This window comes from Typha latifolia, chromosome 10 (genome assembly GCF_019914945.1).
Source record: "Typha latifolia isolate L0001 chromosome 10, TyphaL0001v2, whole genome shotgun sequence".
NCBI classification, from domain to species: domain Eukaryota; kingdom Viridiplantae; phylum Streptophyta; class Magnoliopsida; order Poales; family Typhaceae; genus Typha; species Typha latifolia.
This window is the reverse complement of record NC_133095.1, coordinates 11,545,467-11,565,516: the sequence shown is the minus strand read 5'-3', so window position 1 is coordinate 11,565,516 and position 20,050 is coordinate 11,545,467. Positions and strand designations below refer to the sequence as shown.

The 20,050-nt window shown below is 36.0% G+C and overlaps 2 protein-coding genes across 5 annotated transcripts in view; both read left to right on the top strand.

Annotated features, from left to right (window-relative positions):
• Positions 1-1,194: 1,194 nt before the first annotated feature.
• On the top strand, positions 1,195-14,523 carry LOC140796403 (protein STRUBBELIG-RECEPTOR FAMILY 3-like). 4 transcript variants are annotated; one of them, XM_073149437.1, is made up of 19 exons: positions 1,197-1,434; positions 1,753-1,993; positions 2,150-2,284; positions 6,676-6,805; positions 6,884-6,955; positions 7,151-7,216; positions 7,319-7,390; positions 7,486-7,557; positions 7,650-7,721; positions 7,801-7,866; positions 9,662-9,727; positions 9,929-10,320; positions 10,414-10,470; positions 10,551-10,837; positions 11,602-11,870; positions 11,997-12,135; positions 13,070-13,209; positions 13,355-13,511; positions 14,033-14,523. In XM_073149437.1, exons 3-19 carry the CDS (start codon positions 2,161-2,163, stop codon positions 14,117-14,119), a joined length of 2,268 nt encoding a protein of 755 aa, XP_073005538.1. In that variant the 5' UTR covers positions 1,197-1,434; positions 1,753-1,993; positions 2,150-2,160; the 3' UTR covers positions 14,120-14,523. The 4 variants fall into 4 exon arrangements, with proteins under 4 accessions (XP_073005539.1, XP_073005537.1, XP_073005538.1 ...); XM_073149438.1 differs by lacking the exon at positions 1,753-1,993 and having other exon boundaries at positions 1,195-1,434; XM_073149435.1 differs by having other exon boundaries at positions 9,929-10,470.
• Positions 14,524-16,434: 1,911 nt separating this feature from the next.
• Positions 16,435-20,050, top strand: part of LOC140796212 (brefeldin A-inhibited guanine nucleotide-exchange protein 5) — a 31,692-nt gene continuing 28,076 nt past the window's right edge. The window contains exons 1-2 of the mRNA XM_073149132.1: positions 16,435-16,815; positions 19,911-19,986. Coding sequence (XP_073005233.1) covers positions 16,704-16,815; positions 19,911-19,986 — 188 coding nt within the window. The 5' untranslated portion in view covers positions 16,435-16,703. The remainder of the gene's footprint in view (positions 16,816-19,910; positions 19,987-20,050) is intronic.

The window sequence follows — 20,050 nt, the reverse complement described above, 5'->3', positions numbered from 1 at the left end:
GATTACTCATGAAGAACACGCGTCCCGTCATAATAAGTGTTTCCTATTCAATCACATGGGAATAAAATGGCCTCACTTAAGGTCCCACTTTTACTTACCAAAGGCCGTAGAAAGTTGACCCACCTCCATTTTCATCTTCCATCTGGACGCTAGAGCAAGTCCAATACTTTGGGCAATCGGCGTGCAGCTCCGATGTCTATCTATCTTACCTATGACAATGACCACCTTCTTCTTAATTAATATTGGTCTTTATCTTGTTACTTGTTAGTTTAATCAAAGTCGGCGACTACGACGACCACCTTCTTAATCAGGGTCTGAAGAAGAGATCGATGATGTCAAGATCAATCCAACATCCTTAGAATACTATCAATGTTTGAGATGAGATGAGGATAAAACGACAGATAGCATCATTTAAATGGAATTTGACAAGTCCCAAAAAAATACACCACATTCATTGGCTAACTTATCCAATTCCGGATAAAGGTGGGTATTGGAATAATTGGTGAGGATTTGGATTTAGTATTTATAGATTAATTCCACTCCGTCGATGCCAATGGGTATATATGTGGTCCTAATTACGCCACAGTAGGAATTATATAGTTTATTACTACAAAATAAAATAACCCACATTGCGGTTATATGACTGCGGCTACTGTCCACATCTTTACTTCTGGATACTATTAATATTGAATAGATAAATCATAAAAGTGAAAGGTCCTTTTTGCAATGGAAAAGTTTCTAGAGGAGCAATAAGAAATAAATGATGGCATAATTTTCCAATCAGAGAAAAAGGAAACTGATATATATATATGCAGTTCCTTATCACAAAGATTCATTCCTTTAATGATACCGAAGAGGACTTTCTCGTAGTGTTATTTCTAGTTTCAAGGCCGCCAAACAAACAAAAAGATATCTCAACGGAAATCTATGTGCTTGTGCCACCTATAAATTTGAATCTAGTAAAGAAGGAATAAAATTTCTCCTAAATAAAGAAATATGGGGGTAGTTTTACGGTAAAGTTTAGGACAAAGGTGGTACTTTGTCCAGTGGAGGGAGAGATTCCCTGAGAGAGAGAGAGAGAGAGAGAGATTGGACTCCACCGTCGTCACCGTGTCCAAGACGTACCCTTCGATTCCTTACGCCATGTAGCATTTTCTTTTATTACTTCTCTCTCTCTTCCACCGTCTCTCTCTTGCTTTCCTTCGCTTTGCTTTGCTGCTGCCTTTTGTCCGTTCTCGCGCGACCCTTCTCAATCCTACTCTTTTTTATATATTTTTATTTCTTTTCCTTTTCCTTTTCACCTGCACGTCTCTCTCTCTCTCTCTCTCTCTCTCTCTCTCTCTCTTACCCCGAGATCTGTACATTTTCTGGAATCTTAGCGTCCAAGTATTGTCGAGCTCAATCGAAGGCCGGCGGAGACGCCACTTTTCAGAGGTCAGATCGTCTGTGTTTTTTCCTACTTCCTACTTCCTACTTCTCTCTTGCGGAGTTGTAATTATTGCTTCTTTCGACTGTAAAAGTGGTGTTCTCGGGCTTGTTGTGTTTCGCTGTGGTGATTTCGTGTGGCATTGGTACAGGGGTTTTAGATCTTGCGTGCCTTGGATGGAAAGTTAATGTTCTTTTTGAATTTTAATTGTTCGATTTGGTTCCGATCCGTTTGTGAAAAGTTTTTTCTGGATTTTCTGAGACTTATCGCGGAAAAAAAAACGCAATTGAAATTGGTCCTGTTTGCCTTTCTGTTTGTGTTCTCAGATTATTTTAGTGCGCTATGCTTCAATTGGAAGAAGAGACGTGAACTCATAAATTTGTCGCCCACCAACCTGAGCTGGAAGAATTTGTCCTCTTTCCCCCTCTCCCCCCTCCCCCCCCCCCTCTCTCTCTCCCTCTCCATATGTCTGAGCTGGTTGGCTCCTTATAGGAATTGGTCAGATAAGGAAATGACTTGTCTCCTGGATTTGTTGCTACAGCTGATTTCAAGAAAGTGAATGTTATGGTATGATAATAAATTGATCCTTCCTGCTTCATGAGCTCTCTACATTTTCTTTTTCTTTACGCTGTTTCTATTTGTTGAGTTTGGGTTTCGGTATGTATATTATCCTCTAAAGCAATTACTTTCTTCCCCTCTCAGGCCTATCTTTTTTTTTTTCAGAACAGCATTGCATGATTAAATTGCCGCAAACTCGAATGGATAACATTGATTTGAGGATCTCCCTCTGTCTCGCTTTCTCTCTGATGACGGTCTTACTGACACCATTTTCGCAGGCATACACGAATGAAAGAGATGGTATGCCCATAAGCTCTCTTTAGGGATTTGTCATAAGGCTGATTGTCTAATCTATGTACTTGTTGTAAAAGAAGAAAATGATATCACCTAGCTTCTCTGCTACACTTTTTATTAGTTGTAGTAAGCATAGCAGGCCTTTACGTTTCCCAACATTGAAAGGAAGTTGGACTTCCGTAAGTCCATATTCTATAATACTAGGTCCCTCTGCTAGAGTTTCTCAACAGGCCTAGCCCCAACCCTTGCTGCTAGATTCTGAGATTTTCAGGATTTAACCCCTTCGGCAATCTTTTTATTGTTGCAGGTAGTTCTGTGGTGCTAATTTTAATTCCTTAATTAATCTTTGTAATGTTCCAGATAGTTCTGTGATGTTCTATGAGCGAGATTCAATACAGCGCTGGCAAATTGGAATTTATTTAATTAGGAGAAAACGATACTGTCTCAAGTAGAAGTAAAGTATCACCTAACACTTTTATCCCCTTAAGGAAACTATTAAATCGGCCTAGGAAATACTGTAAGAAAGTGATTATAGTTTTGAGGTCAGAAGCTCTGAAATATAAGCAAGGAGGCGGTCCTGGTTGCATCCTAGAAAATTGGTAGTTCTCTTAACTGGCCTAGGATATCAATTACCAATGGTACACATTGTTCTTCTTACATAGGCTGGCCTGTTTAGCTATATCATAGATCACCTTCTATTAATGTATATATGGATCTTATAGTATCTAGTCCCATACTATTGTTCCTGTAAGTAACAGCATAAAAGTATTTGGACTAAACCAGCAATGCTGATCTATACTTAACATCGATAATGCTTCAATGACTATGAATTAAATAGAGCAACCCTACTATCCATATTTCAAAATTCCAAACCTTCTAGGTTTGATCCATCAGGAGGAGGGAGTGTTGGTTGGGAAGAGAGGCATCCTATTTAAAGAGGTGCTGGAAGTTAGTCTTTGCCTCTATTGGATGCCCATAGAGGCCAGGTATCAAATAAGTAGGATTATCATTCTACCATTATAGATTAAATATGAGAATTAGCATGTATTGATTCTGAAACTGAAAGAGGATATGAAGTTTGAAAGGAACCGATACAAAAGGTATTAGAAAATGTGGAGATCATGAGAAAGTTGGATAATGTAATGTGGCAAGATAAGATACCAAGAAAGCACTAAGTAACTAGCATGAGGTTCAGTAAGAGTTTCAGAAAGTTACAGAAGTTGATCACATCTGTTACCTTGATTTGTTTGGGCAACATGAACAGAAAGCATTAAGTACCTACCGTGAGGTTCAATAACACTTTCAGTAAGTTGCTGAACTTGATCACATCTGTTACCTTGATTTGTTTGGGCAACATGAACAGAAAGCATTAAGTACCCACTGTGAGGTTCAATAACACTTTCAGTAAGTTACAGAAGTTGATCACATCTGTTACCTTGATTTATTTTGGTAACACGAACGAGAGGACAATGCAAACTGTATCCTACTTGATGAAATACAAGGGTACTTTAAGCTGGCTTCTTTAAAATATGGGTTGGTTTTGAACTTGAGTCTCAAGGGAAAATAGGTTTGAATTCAAAGAAGGATGTTGCCAATTTACTTGCAAAGTTTTCATTTTTTCTTCTCTATACTAAGGATCTTCATCAAACTGTGAAATATTAAGAGTAATGGATAATGAGAGTACTGGGGACAAGAAACAGGCTAATCAAGTGAGGAAGTGGGTAGTATCTAGGCTTTAGAAACTAAAGAATATAGTAAGCAAATAGAATAAGAGTCAAAATAGTGGAAGAAATTTCTGGGTTAGAGGGAGAATGAAAGTGATATGTTAAAGAAATGGCAGGATAGTTTGTGTAGATTGTTAGAACTTTTGTTTGCTTCAGTTCGACTTTTAATCTGACTAAGCCTTCTTGAGTCTGTCTGAACTCTGAAAACCAACTTCTCCTCAAGCAAACAATATCTAGGAGTAACCTTGTTGCACAAAGGAGTGATGATACGACGATACCAAACCTTTAGTCCCAAATAATTAGCTGGCTGTGAAGCACGGATACTTCATTTACTCCTCTCTACGATATTTGATACATAGCGGACCTTGATATGGCCCGATAGGCTCAATACGTATCAGATACGGTTAGAGGAGTATCCGCATTAAAAAAATTCATTTTAATGTTCCAGTAAGGCTCCGATATATTTTTTAATCATCCATTCCTTTTTTTTAATGCTAATAACTGATACGAAACATATACTTTATATGTATATACTATTATCCAATCCTTCATGATACTTTAAGGCTATGTTTATATGATGATGAATTAAATATATAACTTGAAAGCTATTTAAAAATCTAAATTAATTGTAGATTAATAGTTGAATTACATTTCAATGTTTCACTAACATTTTGAGTTTCATATCAGTTTCTGTTACAATATTATTTTAAAATTTTATGCATGTAATACTAAATCGGTGATTTTCTTTTCTTTTATCGTATCATTTTTACGATGTAATCATTTTTTACCATATGTTATATTGGTTGACAATAGGTTGAAAATATATTATTTATTTATTAATGTATCCATGCCGTATTCGTATCCTACTTGTAAATATTTGTTGTATCTCCGTATCCCCGTATCCTATATTCGTATCTATGCTTCATAGTTGGCTGGATATAACTGATAATTTTCCTCCATCTAGCTTTATTTATTGTAAGTATTCTATTAGATTATTGCTCTAAATTGGAACTTCAGCACCCCAAAATGCTAGTGAGTTTGAGGCACATTGATACTCTTGAAAGAATGAGCCCCAACAGCCAACAAGTTGCTATATCTTTTGAAAGCATAATAATGAGTTAGCAAAGGGAAGAAACCCTAGCTAAGCTTCTTTCTTAGATGGGTCCTTGGGGAGTGATCTACTTGCTTGAACTTGTGGATGTTAGGAAATGGCAAGATAAGGAGATGATGTCCCTGACTTGCCTAATAAATAATTTGTATCAGTAAGAGGACAAAGGCAACATGTAAAAGTCTGATAAGGTCATACTCATTTGCATGAAAGGCTTTAGTTTCCTATTACTTGGCTATGGGTAATGGGATAAGGAAGAAGCTAGCTAACCATGTGTGGAGAAAAGATTTGTCATATCACTAAGTAAATATATTTTTATGGTTGTTTTGATTTATTGTATACAAGTAAACAACAAGGATAACCGTACCGAGTCGTGCCAATATGGAGTTTTTTTATTTCCATCAATCATCATTAAATAAAGTATTTGATTCTCCTTATTATTTTACGTTCAACTAGATATTAGTTTTAGTTATTAAACTATTATCAATTATTATTATGTGTTGAATGTTATTATGTGTTCAATTATATTACGGAGTGTTTAATTATTAATATTAGTTTTAATGAATGTATTCAATTATATTATGTGTTGAATAATATTTATGTTTGATTATTGTTTTATCTTTCAGAAATAAAAAATCAAATATTGATATGCCAAAGACTCAAAAACATATCTAATTATCTTGTATTTTTTATTAAAAGTATGTTAAATGCATATCAATGGCACACAGGGGCATGTTGGTGGGCATGCCCCGTGCCGACGGGCACGTCCCGTGCCTTGGCCAATGGTAATTCCAAGATGAATATGATAAGGTGTTGCAATATGACTTCCCCGTATGGTAATTTTTAGGCAAAATGAATGTCTCTCTAAGAACATAGATTTGATTTTTGTCTAGGAAGTGTTCATGCATGGTGGTCTCCTTAGTACTTAACTTTGTCAACTGATTCAAGCTGATGATGTTTTTTTTCTAGCACTGAATTAGTAACAAATAAACAGTTATCATGTTCTTCCAGCCAGTTTAATACTTTTATCTAACAGTTATTTCTCAAGTTAGAGATGAATTCCAAGATTTTACAAAGTTGATGCTTTTGTATCCATTATATCTAGATTACCTTATATTTTGAGCTGATAAATGAAATTCTCTATATTAACATTCTATCAGACTTGTGCCATGGACTGTTTATTTAAACTCTACTTTGTATGTATGTATATATATATATATATATATATATAGAGAGAGAGAGAGAGAGAGAGAGAGAGAGAGAGAGAGAGAGAGAGAGAGAGATTTCATGTATCCAAAGAGCGATTGGCAACATGTAAATTTTGAATGCTTCTCACCAGCAAATCTTAGTATAACCCCGCGTGGAACTCACAATCTAGAGGTGGTCATTGTTTAATACACTTAACATAGTACATTCTTCCGGCCATTTGTCATACTTTGAACTGGATTACCAATGAGATTGTTGTGGAGTCATATCGATGTAGTCATTAATATGTGTAATAATAGAATGTTTTTAGTCCATATATTCTGTTTTCAGATAACAATCACATTTTTCTCTCTTTATAGTTTATGCTATAAATAGCTTGTATGTTTCTCTGGGATCGCCTCCTCTTCCTGGGTGGATTCCAAATGGAGGAGACCCCTGCATAGAGGGATGGCAGGGTGTCCAATGCATTGACTCAAATATTACTTCAATGTATGGTAAACTCGCCTTATCCTTGTGTTTCTCATATAATCTTAAGGTCTATTTTCTTATAAATTTCACTTTTGATAGAACTATCAATGCTGCAAATTTGGGAGGGCAATTGAGTAATGATTTAGGAAATTTCACATCAATAGTCACCATGTAAGTGCTTTTATCCCTGCACAAGATTGTACAGTTTGATTTATTACCATGTTATCTTATGGCCCAATTTACACTTCATGGTTCTCCATGCTTCTCCATGCTTCTTTAGCAGATGAAATTGATGTTTCTGTCTATGTTCTTTATTATCATCAGGGAAACCTGCAATTAACATACTTTCTTTTTCTTCTCTTGTAGTGATCTGAGTAATAACAACATTGGGGGAAGTATACCAGAAAACCTACCTACTACCATGCGGCAACTGTATGTTTTTGGCTAAATAAACCTAATCCATCCTTATAAAGATTTATTTTCATCTTCTTGTGTTACTCATTTGATCAGATATGTATACCCTTGTTTGTGCAGCTTTCTTTCTGCGAACCAGCTCACTGGAAGCATCCCAAGTTCCTTGTCAAAATTGACAGTTCTGTCAGCCATGTAAAAATTTCATTGATTAGCCTACGAATATAGCCACCTATTTCAACAGTCTCTTTTATGATTTATTATATATCTATTGATCTTTGTCTTCTCAGGTCAGTCAATGAAAATCATTTAACTGGAGAACTGCCAAATGCTTTCCAGTCTCTCACTGGTCTTATAAATTTGTAAGCTGGCATTTATCTTTGCATATCATTGTTTCTGTATTGCTGCTTATACTTTAATCTCTTGACAAATGATATTTAGAACTTCCAAACAGGGATTTATCTTCTAACAACCTGAGCAGTCAGTTGCCACCTTCAATGGGAAGCTTGTTATCATTGACTACTCTGTGAGTGGATTGCTTTTCCCTGTGATGATTTTCTTCAATTTCCTTAATGATACTATCTTGATGATACGTTATCTCACAGGCATATTCAAGACAATCAATTTTCAGGCTCCCTTAATGTATTGGAGGATCTTCCTCTCAAAGACTTGTACTCTCAAAAAGCCCATCTCTTTTATCTCTTCATATTTTTATTTCTATAATACATTATTATTCTGCTTTTCTTGTAGCTGCTAAAGGACAGGAGTTTTTCACATGGCATTATGTCTGAACCCTTTCAATTCAAAGTAGAAATTGTTTCTTTTCTCACTACAAGAGATTTTGATATTCCAATTAAATTTGTTGATCTATATGTCACAGACTAAATTGAAAATATAGAGAAAATTTTTAAGTGAATATGTATGGCCAAGTGTAACAAAATCATCTGTGTATTGCATAGTCAGGTCAAGATATATTAACCCAAAATTTCCCTCTCCTCCCCTCCCCCATCCAAAAGAGAAAGAGAAAGAAAAAGAAACAGAACATTTGCTCACACACAACCCATTGCAGCACATGCACCCCTCTCTAAAATGCTGCTCCCTATTTTTCCTTCTTCCTGATTCATCAAATTATCTTTCTCTCCTTAGTATCAATATTGTCCCAGGTTTTCAATCTTAGATCATGACTAGGATGCCAAAATTGGTTCATTATTTGATCTAGCTTTTAAAGAAATATTGTTTCTTAGGTTCATTCATAGTCAAGCCCATATATATCAGTAGGAAATGCACATGGCAAGTAGGTCAGGTGTCTTGTTGGTCTAGTTTGAGCAGACTGTTCTACTAGTCAACAAACTTTATGTTTAATAGTTGAGTTTAATCTTCATATAACGTCCATTAACTCACACTGTACTAGAGATTTGAATGACTCTGGGAGGTGAAATAGAGTTGGAAGAGCAGAAAAAGGTGAAAGGTACACTGCAATCGATTTAGCCTCACTGGTCTATGATCATATCATGGATTTACGAAGAACCATTGGAGACTGGTTGATAGATCAAAAATAGATTTAGACCAGTGGACTATATGTGTTCCAAGGAGCGAATTCAGAGCATCATATATTGTTACCAGATCGATTTGATAACCTCTTGGCTTTTGGAGTCCATATTTTCCAGTACAGAAGAGAATGAAAATTAAGAACTTGCATGTACAAACCAATCCTTCTAGTTCCATTAATGCCCTCTAGTAACCATCCAAATAGAAACACCGAAGGTACTTTATAAAGACATGCTGTCGGTACTTTCTAAACTATTGACATGCCTTTATATTCAAGTAACTCCCTTTCTTTGATTTCTAAGCTTTTGCATGACAGAATGTGTATTCTTAACCACAAATATTATAGGCAAACCTAAATGTACTCACTCTTTTTGAAACATTAAAGCTATTCTAAACTATAGATGCTTTGCTGGTTCATGTTCACCCTTCTGTGATACCTGTACTTTCTATTTATGGACTCATGTAGATGTTTAACCACATTGTCACTAGCATAATCTGCTTGAAAATCTTGATTTGGAAGTATGGATGCCTCAAAGTGGATGCCCTTAACTTAAGTTTCTGTTGCTATCTTCTAGTTAATAGCCGTGTTTGTTTATCCTTTTCCTCTTTCTTGTGGTTCCCATTTGATTCACTGATTCACGGGTGGTGCCTCAGGCAGTTAAATTAAAAGCTTGTGGATAATTTGAATATCCTTCTTTCATCTGGCTAGGTTTTATTAGTTAAGCATTCATTAATTGTAATGGTGGACAATGCTTATGTCTTTCTATGATTGCCTCTCCAGTCCAGCAATTGTAATCTTTTACATTGTTAGTTTGTGAATGCCTTCAACAATACTTTAAAACAATTACTAAAGTATTTCATTTCTCCTTTCACAAAATTTTAACTTCCTTTTGTTTGTGTTTCTTGATTTGAAATCAGGAATGTAGAAAATAATCTGTTCTCTGGGCCTGTGCCTTCAAAGTTACTGAGCATACCAAATTTCAAGTAAGAACTTGTTTTTGTTTATATTGTTTTTCTCTCCTCGAGTCTTGGCTACTGTTTTCAAGTTAGAAGTAGATTTCCATGTACCAATTATTGATAAAAGTTCTGTCGATTCACTTCACTATTTCAGAAGAAGTTGGATCATTTTATGTGGAAAATTTTGTATATTTGAATGCTTAAGTAACTATTGATTTGTAAGTGCAGAAAGGATGGAAACCCATTTAATACCAGCACAGCTCCATCTCCAATGTCTCCACTTCCACAACCAACACCTCCACCATCGTCATCTTCATCAGGCACACCTTCTCCATCAAGAAGGCCTACAAATTCTTCCGGCAGTTCAAATGCTCAAGAAAGTTCCCCACCATCAAAGAAAAGTAGTACTTCGACAATAAAAATTATAGGATTTGTTATTGTTTCAGTGATTTCCTTTATTGTGGTAGTGCTACTGGTGATATTCTGTATGTCCAAGTACCAAGAAAGAAACTCAAGGGATAGTGAATTTTCCAAAAGCCAGGTAGGGAGGGTGCATGAAAGGGTTGAGGAACCTAAAATTAGAGAACATTTAGCAAAGCCACATAATGAAGTTAAAAAAGGTAAGAGTAAGATTTCTTCTCACTCTTTAGATTTGATTGTTAGTTTTCTCTTCTTGCTATTCCATTTAAAGCATCTGGAATGGTTGTTAACAGTTGCAGAAAAGGTTTCTGAGAGACAACAGGAGCATAACTTAGCTCTAACACTGGCAGGTAGGTTTGCTCAACTCAATGATATGCAGGTTCTTGTTTGCTAGTACTGCTACTGAGAAAAGTTCTGCAACTTTTGACAGACAATTCGGTGATATCTACTGACAAGCAGAAAGAGCATGTGATTGATGTAGGAGAAACAGGATTTGTAGCTATGCCACCTCCTCCTGTGGAAAGAGTTATTGTGAATCCAATTCTTTATCCTGAAAACCCAAGTAGACCCACATCTGAAATGACATGTACCTCAACTTCTGCAACATCCTTTTCCGTTGCATCTCTTCAGCAGTATACAAATAGTTTTAGAGAAGAAAATTTGATAAGAGAAAGTAGGTTGGGAAAAGTCTATCTGGCAGAGCTTCCCGATGGAAAGGTATGAGCCTAGTGATATCCTTTCACCAAGAAGAGTATAAGTTTTTCACTACCTATCACGTTTCTAACAAGTATGATAGGAGTGGTATATTTTGTATATATTATGTCCAACAACTATGATCATAAACTTTTCTTGACCTCCAAAATCCTGACTGAAGTATTTTATGCCTGCTGCCTCAACTTTGTAGTTTGTATCTTACATGTCAACAAGGTGATTGTAATAAAAGGGAGAGAATTCTACTCAATGAATTTGAATTATAGAAATTCAACGTTGATGCTGTTCCTTTCTTGGAAAGCAAAAAATAATGGTTTAGTGCTTTTTTTTCTGTTCTTTAGGAAGTGAGATTTGTCTCTAGTTTCTACTCTTCCATCAACTAAGTTTATACTTTTATAAGGTTCCTCGTCTATGTCATAGGGCATTCATCAGGCACCGTCACTTATATTGTCTCTCAATTTTTCTGTTTCTTCTTGTTATTTTCTAGAATGGCATGGTTGGATATTCTTTCTGGTTAAGTCATAGACCAGTTCTCACCTTTTATTTTTCAAAAAAACCACATCACAATGCACCTTATGTCTTCTACGTTCACATCCGTTTCTAAAGTATGAAATATACATTGTTGTTTTGTGTACATGCATGGTATTTCTATCTGCATGAACCTTAACTAAGAGAGTGACAGTGGATATGCAATTCTTATAGTAATAATGGAGACAAATAGGCAATATCAATGTACTTAGTGGTTTTTCGTTTTTTGCTCATTGTTACAGCTGCTGGAAGTCATGAAGATTGACAATGTTAGCTCAAGAATAGCAGTTGATGACTTTCTAGATCTTGTTCTGAACATCTCAGAACTTAGGCACCCCAACATTGTCCAACTTGTGGGTTATTGTGCAGAGTTTGGTCAACGATTGCTTGTCTATAACTACTTCAGTAGGAAAACCCTGCATGATGTACTCCATTGTGGGGATGATTTCAACAAGAAATTATCATGGAATGCTCGTCTACAGGTTGCGCTTGGAGCAGCAAAGGCCTTAGAGTAAGCTAAATATTAACTTTATATACTTCTGCTCTATGATCTGGATTTTCTTATACTTGTGGTCAATTAAAAGGATGGATTCATAATCTCATATATTTTTAATATAAGACTTCTTAAATGCTGAAGGTATCTTCACGAGGGATGTCAACAACCAATTGTACATCAGAATTTCGAACCCGCCAATGTTCTCCTTAATAATGAGCTTGAAGCACGCATTTCTGAATGTGGCCTGGCACCACTAATGTCATCCAACTCAGTGACTCAGGTAAATTATTGCAATTTTCAAAGAGATATTTCATAAGGTCACTGGTTTTATTTGTGCACAGGAAGATCATGGAAGATCATCATGCTCACCTTATGCCTCCTCTAGCTCATTATTGAGATAAACAGCTCTTTCTAACACTTCTCAAAGTTTAAAAGACAATTCTCTGATTGAATATAATCTATTAGGTTTGCTTTGTTTTTAACTTTTGTCCTCCATTTGAAACAAAAAATTAGATCAATGAGAACGTGAGAGCTCATTTAATTATAATAGGAGGTGCAGGTGCAAATGGTACTAGTAACTCATACCTTCAGATATTGGTAGTAGAAGGTCTGTTGGTCAATTCAGGGATACGTTACTTTCTACTTTCACAGTATAGGACGTTTAAGATTTATAAGAATTGAGCATGAAAACAGAGGACAAAGTAAATAACACATTGTGAATTTCAAAATTCTGTTCTTTTCCAGCCAAATGCAGGGCTTGTATGATTCCTCTGATGATATTACAGTAGAAAAATAAAAGGATGATAGCATTTTAAGACTGTCATGTTATGTTACTGGAAGTACAAACAGTTAAAAGTAAAGAATGAAGGTGACTTTATGGTGTGCAAGGCACAAAAATAATTGGAACAATATTGTGGAACTGACAAACATAAGAGTTTGAAAATGTTCTGGGTGCTTGACAGTACCACAAGAACTTGGGATGCTTAAAGAACCAGTTGTATAATTTTTGTCTGGCAGTTCTGTCATATCAAAGTTTAATAAAAAACTTCAAGGACTAAAATATTCTCTTGTTTCCTGTCATATCCTAATTCTTCCCATGGAGGTAAGGGATCGACATAGCTTCACATTTACATACAAAACTTATGAACAAACTTTCATTTTGAATTATGGTCAAGGTTTTATGTACTTATTATTATGTTTATTTTTTGTATCAGTTATCAGGTCGTTTACGTGCATTATTCAGTTATGAAGCCCCTGAAGTCGGTGAATCTGGGTCATTGACAGATCGTAGTGATGTTTACAGCTTTGGAGTTGTTATGTTGGAACTTCTTACAGGGCGCAAACCTTATGATAGGTAAGAAAGTTTGTTTGGTCTATTACCAGTTTTTCTTTCTCTCTTTCTTTGCTATATTTTTTTATAAGCCATCTTCTTTGCTTAATTTCTAAAAACATTATGTATAGACCTTGTGTTCATATATTTTGTTCTCAAAAAATGGCAGTTCACGACCTCGTGCAGAGCAACATCTGGTAAGATGGGCTAGTTCTCAACTATATGACACTAATGCCTTATCAAGGATGGTGGATCCATCTATCCAAGAAAAATGTTCTGAGAAACCTTTATCTTGGTTTGCTGACATTATTAGTCGTTGTATTCAGGTAACTTTTTACATTCCTTGTTCACCTATTGACTTCCATTTAAATAGCAACAATTAATAGAAACAATTATCTCATTGCCCATGTCTGCACATAGATTGTTTCCTCACTTTCCAAAAGTTATTGTATGACAGATACCTCAATACTGTGCATCAAGGTCTTGCATTTTATCCATTGCTTCAGTAAAGCATTGTATCTTCACTTGAATATTCGACTAGATTGCCAGCTATATCTCATTATCCTACTTTTCTGTATTCACCAAGATGACATGATGTACAATGTTGTAAAATTAATTCCATTAAAAAAGATAAGGAAAATAAAATATGGACAGCTGCATTATCTTTTTCCACTTCCAGTGATATTGAAGAGTGAAAAGAGTTATGGATATAGTTAACATTTCCAAGTGCATCAATATATTCAATTACATAGTAGATGCAAATTCTGGAATGCATGGCATCTATAATTGTAGTTTATATGTCAGAGATGGAACAAATTGCTGCTCTAACCTGAGATTTTGTCAACAGCAAGGGCCAGAATTCAGGCCTCCGATGTCCGAGGTCGCCCAAGACCTAGCTCGTCTGGTAAAGGACACGAGGAATACATTGGAGTGAGAGTATTATCAAAAGGAAAAGTTCTGATCTCAGCTCGGAGCTGTTGAAAATGCTGAAACATGAATTACCGGGCATATGTCAAGGATCTTGTTGCCAAATGCAATTAGTTGTAACCATGTTGCCTGCTCAGAAACATGGTGATGGTCCGGCCACAGAAAGAAGGGAGGTCTAATCAGGATTCTGCTGATTATTACTCAGAAGGTATTTTTGTTTCCCTTTTTGTTGTCGTTTTGTAAGCTCAGAATTCTGTAAGCCATTTTTTAGCTCATTCATTTGCCTGATGCCTTCTTCAGGTGCGATTTTAAGCACACTTATTACTACTTATTGTAATCTTGTAATCCACGATGTACTATAAACCTGCGCTAATTTATAATATAATCTGGGACGATAGGTTGCAACTGGAACACGTATAGAGTGCAGAAATGAGTCTTTTCGGTTTTATCAAATTTCGGATTCACGAGGGCACTCAACTAAAACCAAATCCATCATTCTTCACGAGTTGTGGCAATGTGGATGCGAAGTTTAGATTTGAACAACATATGGAAAGTCCTCTCCTCATATTTGATAAAAATGATTGTGGCGGTCATGGAGAGTAAATGGCATTCATTCAATGCTACTATTGTTAGAGAGATTGTTTCAAGTTACTTCACATAAATAAGGGAAACTAAGCGGTAACCCCACCAGCTTGTCAATTTAGAAATGTCGTCTTCTTTATTCTCTTTCGAAGGAAACTTCTCTTTCTCCATTTTTCACTCAGGATCCACTAGTGCGTATGTAAGCAGCATACCAAACATTTTCGTAATAAGGCAATGGGTTTCCAATTTCAACATGAATAAAGTAAAAGGGTCATTGAGCTTAACTTGATCAAATGGCCTCGTGCTCGAAGGGTGGCACGAGCCAGCCCTTTGTGCGCCTGGCCTGGTCCGACAGTTCGTCCATCGGCTCCACTTGAAAGCATAGTCCGGAAGCCCACCCATCAGCCCACACGAAAACCTACCTGTTTGGCCCATAACTAAGTCCGCCCATATTGCTATAGTAAAAACCAGCTGGATTTTGATACTATATACTGTTTTACAATTATTAAAACTCAACTCTCTTATCAATGATCGGTCCATCCCGCCTATACAATACTCTGTAATGTTTATATTTTCTTTAAAAATTCTAAAAATAGGCAAAAAAATTTTAAAATTCGCAAGTGGAGCTTGACCTAGCAAGCCTACTCTCTCATGGGCCGACAGGCAATAACTGGCTAGACTATTCTAGCCCAACCTCGCTCGAGCCACTCGTGGGCAAGCTGGCGAACATAGTGACCCAACCTTAGTTCGGCTCGCTCAATTATCACATCTAATTAAGCTTCTCTGCTGGGGTTTTCAAAGAAATTTTTTTCAGCAGCCCCTTGCTCTCTCCACCAGTGCCAATGTGTTCATGCTAGTGGTCTCTTTCCTCTCTTTTACCCTAGCAAGGCTAGGAGGGAAGGGATATTTCCTCCTCTCTTATGAAGATTTTTTAAAATTTTTCTTCCTCTTTTTTTCTTTTTTGTTGTTGCTTACTTCTTCTCTCCTTTCTTGATCTTCACCGTCTTCGGTCACCTCCTTTTTTTCGCTCTTAAGCCCTAGGAGCCACCACCATGCAAGCTGTGGTCCAGGCTCATCAAATTCGAAGGGGCATCTTTCTTATTTAATAAAATTTTCTCTATATTTTTATGTAAATTTGCTCTTTGGCTAGCCTGTATCCACAATAATCATGGCGGAATTGTCGTAGCTTAATATTTGAGATGTTGTAGAAACTTTAGGCTATTTTATTTTTGCGATATGTTGTATGCCTTTTGGGTTTGATACAAGGTTTTTTCATGTTGTTGTTTTTGCCAAGTAGTGGGCTCTTGTTCAATTTATATCTCCTTTTCTTTTGCTCGAATAAAATATCTCACCTACGGGTTTTCTCTCAAAAAAAAAAACATATAAAAACTAGTCAAATATTATAATTGCTATGATATTACTTAAAAATTCATAATTGCCTATAACCTTGAACTCTAAATTGTTGATCATTTATTAAAATACCATTATGGCAAGTTTTGAGTGATTAATATGTGCCACCAATTTTATGTAAAATGATATCGGGTAGCATCTTCGACCGGTTCAAAATTCAAATGGTTTCTATAAAGATTAAAGAGTAAAATGGTCTTCCGGAATCCGGACTCGCAAGTCGGGTTTGGATCCATAATAAATGAAGATCGCCTAATATACCGGGTCGGATTCTGGTCGTGGAATTGGAGAATAGACACCTTAGCTTATCGGATCAGTAGCCGGGAAAGGTATAATGACTGACTTTCTCATTTCAGACCGTCACTCCGTCACCGCGTTCTAGAAGGCGGAGAAGCCCCTCAGATCCGTCTTTCGCTTCGATCCACAGCCTTCAGATCCCATCTACATCTCTTCTCTTATTCTCCCCAGATCGTCGCTGTTCCAATCTCCGTCTCCTCATTGCTTAGATCCCTTCGTCTTTGATGAGAATTTGCGATCTGTTCCTTAGATCTTGAAGCCCTCGTGGTGTTCTTGTTGTGGCAACTTAAGGGAGAGATCTCGCCATGGCGGGCGCCGCCGGTGGTTTCGTGACGCGCTCCTTCGAGTCCATGCTCAAGGAGTGCGCCGCCAACAAGAAGTATGGGAACCTTCAGAAGGCCATCCAGACTTATCTCGGTTCGTATTCCATCCCATTTCCTATTTCTGTCGACTCCATTCTCTAGATATCAATTGAAATGCTAAAGACTGAGTCGGAGGATTGATCCTTCTGCTTGTTTAGAGTATTATGGTGATGTTTGACTTTATTCTGTACGAGTCGAAGCACAAGCTTAGGTCTTGCTGACCTTTCTGATGGAATAAATTTAGTTATATGACTCATGCGCCAATTTATCTAGTCACATTGTTCTGCCTTTTACCTATTGGTAGTTGGCACAATCTTTGTCTCTGCCGGCCTGGGATATAGTGGGGACTTTAGATAAAAGTACATACAAACAATAGACATGATTCAGTAAGTGTTAGGAAATTTGAAGCTCAGACATGGGTCACATTTTATTATCATCTGTTTAAAATACAGAAAAAGAAAAATAAAAAAGCTTGGAATTTCAATTGTTTAGGAATAATGTGTTATGGAAATGGATCGTGATGCAATCTTGCTTGTGTTAGCCATGCTCTGTGTTTTTATTTAAAAGAAGAGAGACACAGCATAGATGCAACAGGTGGCCAGCAGATGCAAGAGCAATGTAATGATACTCAGGTATATAATACTTATGGAAGAATGATCCGAAATGAGAATTAAAGGAGAAGTTTGGACTGTTTGCAACAGTGAACTAAAGATGTGCCCTAAAAGGGTTTTGTATCAGATATGCTAGCGCTATCTTATTTGAAGTCAAGGATAAAAATCAAGGTTCCTATTTCTTCTGAGGAAATCAAACTTTTAAGTGGTAAATGATGTGTTCAACCTTGTCATATAGTGAAAAACTGTAAATGTTAACGAACATGGATTTGAAGAAGAACAATTGTTTGTAGTTTAATGATTGATAAATACTCTTTTTCTTATTTTGAAATTAAAGGTGATAAATCTAGTAGCAGTAAGGCTCAGTTATAAAATACCTGTAAAATCCCATTTCTGCAACCAGCTAAATAAACCCCCTATATAAAATTTTGACTAACCGGACTTCTGCATGTCACTCCTCATCTTTCTCAATATCCAACAGATCATATATACCCTGCCTAGGGAGTACGACCTGAAGTATTCATTACACCTTTTTGCAAGCTTGCCGAAGATAAAAGCATCGCTGAGTTCTAATAGTCAGCCCTTTCCAACTGACATATCTTGCAAAATGCAAACATGTCCTTACATGGTTTCATCTAAATACATTTAATTTTTCTATCAAGTAGTGGCGTACATAGACCTTTTGATTGAGCTGACGGATGTAAGACCCTTAAATGAATTATCTATAGATTGTGACTGAGCTGATGAGACCATATGAGAACTATTGCTGACTACATTTCATGCTTGGAGAAGGAAATATAGTCTAATAATTCATGTACTTCTCCCTGGATTGTTGTGCCGCCAACATAGAGTATTTTTAGGGTTTGAAGCATTGAGAATTTATGATTGAGATTTATGTAGTTAAAATGTCATTAGGAGTTGAGTGTGCCAGGGAAAAGCAAATTGAACTGGCATGTAATGATGGTGGCACAAAGTGGCAGCAGTAGAGGAAAGGCTATTTTATATTACATCGACAAAGTTGGAGCAACCATGGAAGGAAGAGAGCATCTCCACACTTGGTGCCTATGGCACATACAGTTTCGTTAAAATTTTTTATACCATATTCATGACAAAGTGCTAACAACAATGGTGAGGCTTCAACAATAAGGAAAATTTAGCAAAATTAGACTATAGCCTATCATAGCGAGACAACATGGAAAAATTCCAAGATATGCTTATATTTGCATTGCTAGACTTTGAAGCGTGATGTAAGTATTTCATGTATGATGTATCGAGCAACCTGAATTAAGTCTCTTGTAGAAACTTATTGTCTTAGAAGCCATATTCATAGTTATCTGGATTGGACCGGACATTGACCCGGTCAGGGGTTGGGTCACTGGCTTATTTATTCAATTGGTGGTTCACGCGATCGAATCGCTGATTTTTAAAAATATTTAAATATTATATAGATAGACTTAAATAATTCTAAAAATAAAAAAAATATCCATAAAAGTAGTATAATTGTATGTATATCTCACAAAACATATGTTATTTATATAGATACTTTCATAGTTATTTTCAAGTTAAGTCATTTAATATAAAAAGATAAAAGTACTATCAACTAAGAGAAATACCTAAAAACAAAATTAATGATATTTTTGTCTTTTTATATTTAAATTGTTCAAATTTCAATAGTAGTTTACTTTAAGCGGTATTCATGCAAAAAATAAGGATTTTTTAAAAAAGGTTTACGTGCAAATTTTTTGTATTTTGAGAGATATACATATAAATATAAACTTTAGAGAGACATACAAGAAAATAAGGGAATTTTTAAGGGTATATCTGCAAAGTAATTAATTTTGAAACACCAAATAAGTTATAAACTAAATATTTTCAAAATTTTAGAAATAAAATAGCATTAGGATGTAGAATAGAATAATTAAATATTAGTAATAATTATGTAACTTTGCAGAGATAGTTAACCTAGCCGGTTCACCAAAAACTAGACAGGTTGCACGGGTCATAGGTTCAACTGTTGGATTAGTCGGTTTTTGCCGAGTTGATTGTTTACTCGGTTTGAAAACTAAATTGAATCAGCTTGGTGGTTGGTTCACTGGTTCACCAGTCCGACCACCGGTTGGTCCGGTTATGATAAATATGACCATAATGCATCAAATAAAAAAAAAAGAATAGTATATATTATTGTCCAATAATACTATTTACTTCAATGAGTTGATTCATAATTTATGGGATTCCAAGTTCCAACATCATGATTATACTTTTACATCTAGGATTTGGACCTTGTAGATCATATCTGATGATATGAGTTTGCTTTTACAGATTCTATCCTCTCTAATTCCTATTTCTAATTGTGTATATGGGCCATACACATGTATATACGTTCTCTGTGTATAATAATAACAGTAGTCTGATCATGTTGCTATCTATGCACGCTTAAGTTTCTCAGTAGAAATTTAAGAAGGTTAAATCACTTTGACCTTTACCTTTATATGTTTAGTTAAGATTAAGTTGAGAGCTAAGTATTTTCTTGTATTTTCAGATACTATGAAGGAGATTATTCAAGAGCCACACTCTGATGAGAAAAGCAATACTGCAGTTTCTGCAGGGGATGAGAGGTTGCCTTCTAATATGCTATAACTTTCATTGCTAGGAACTTAGGATCATTAGAAGCATGGTATC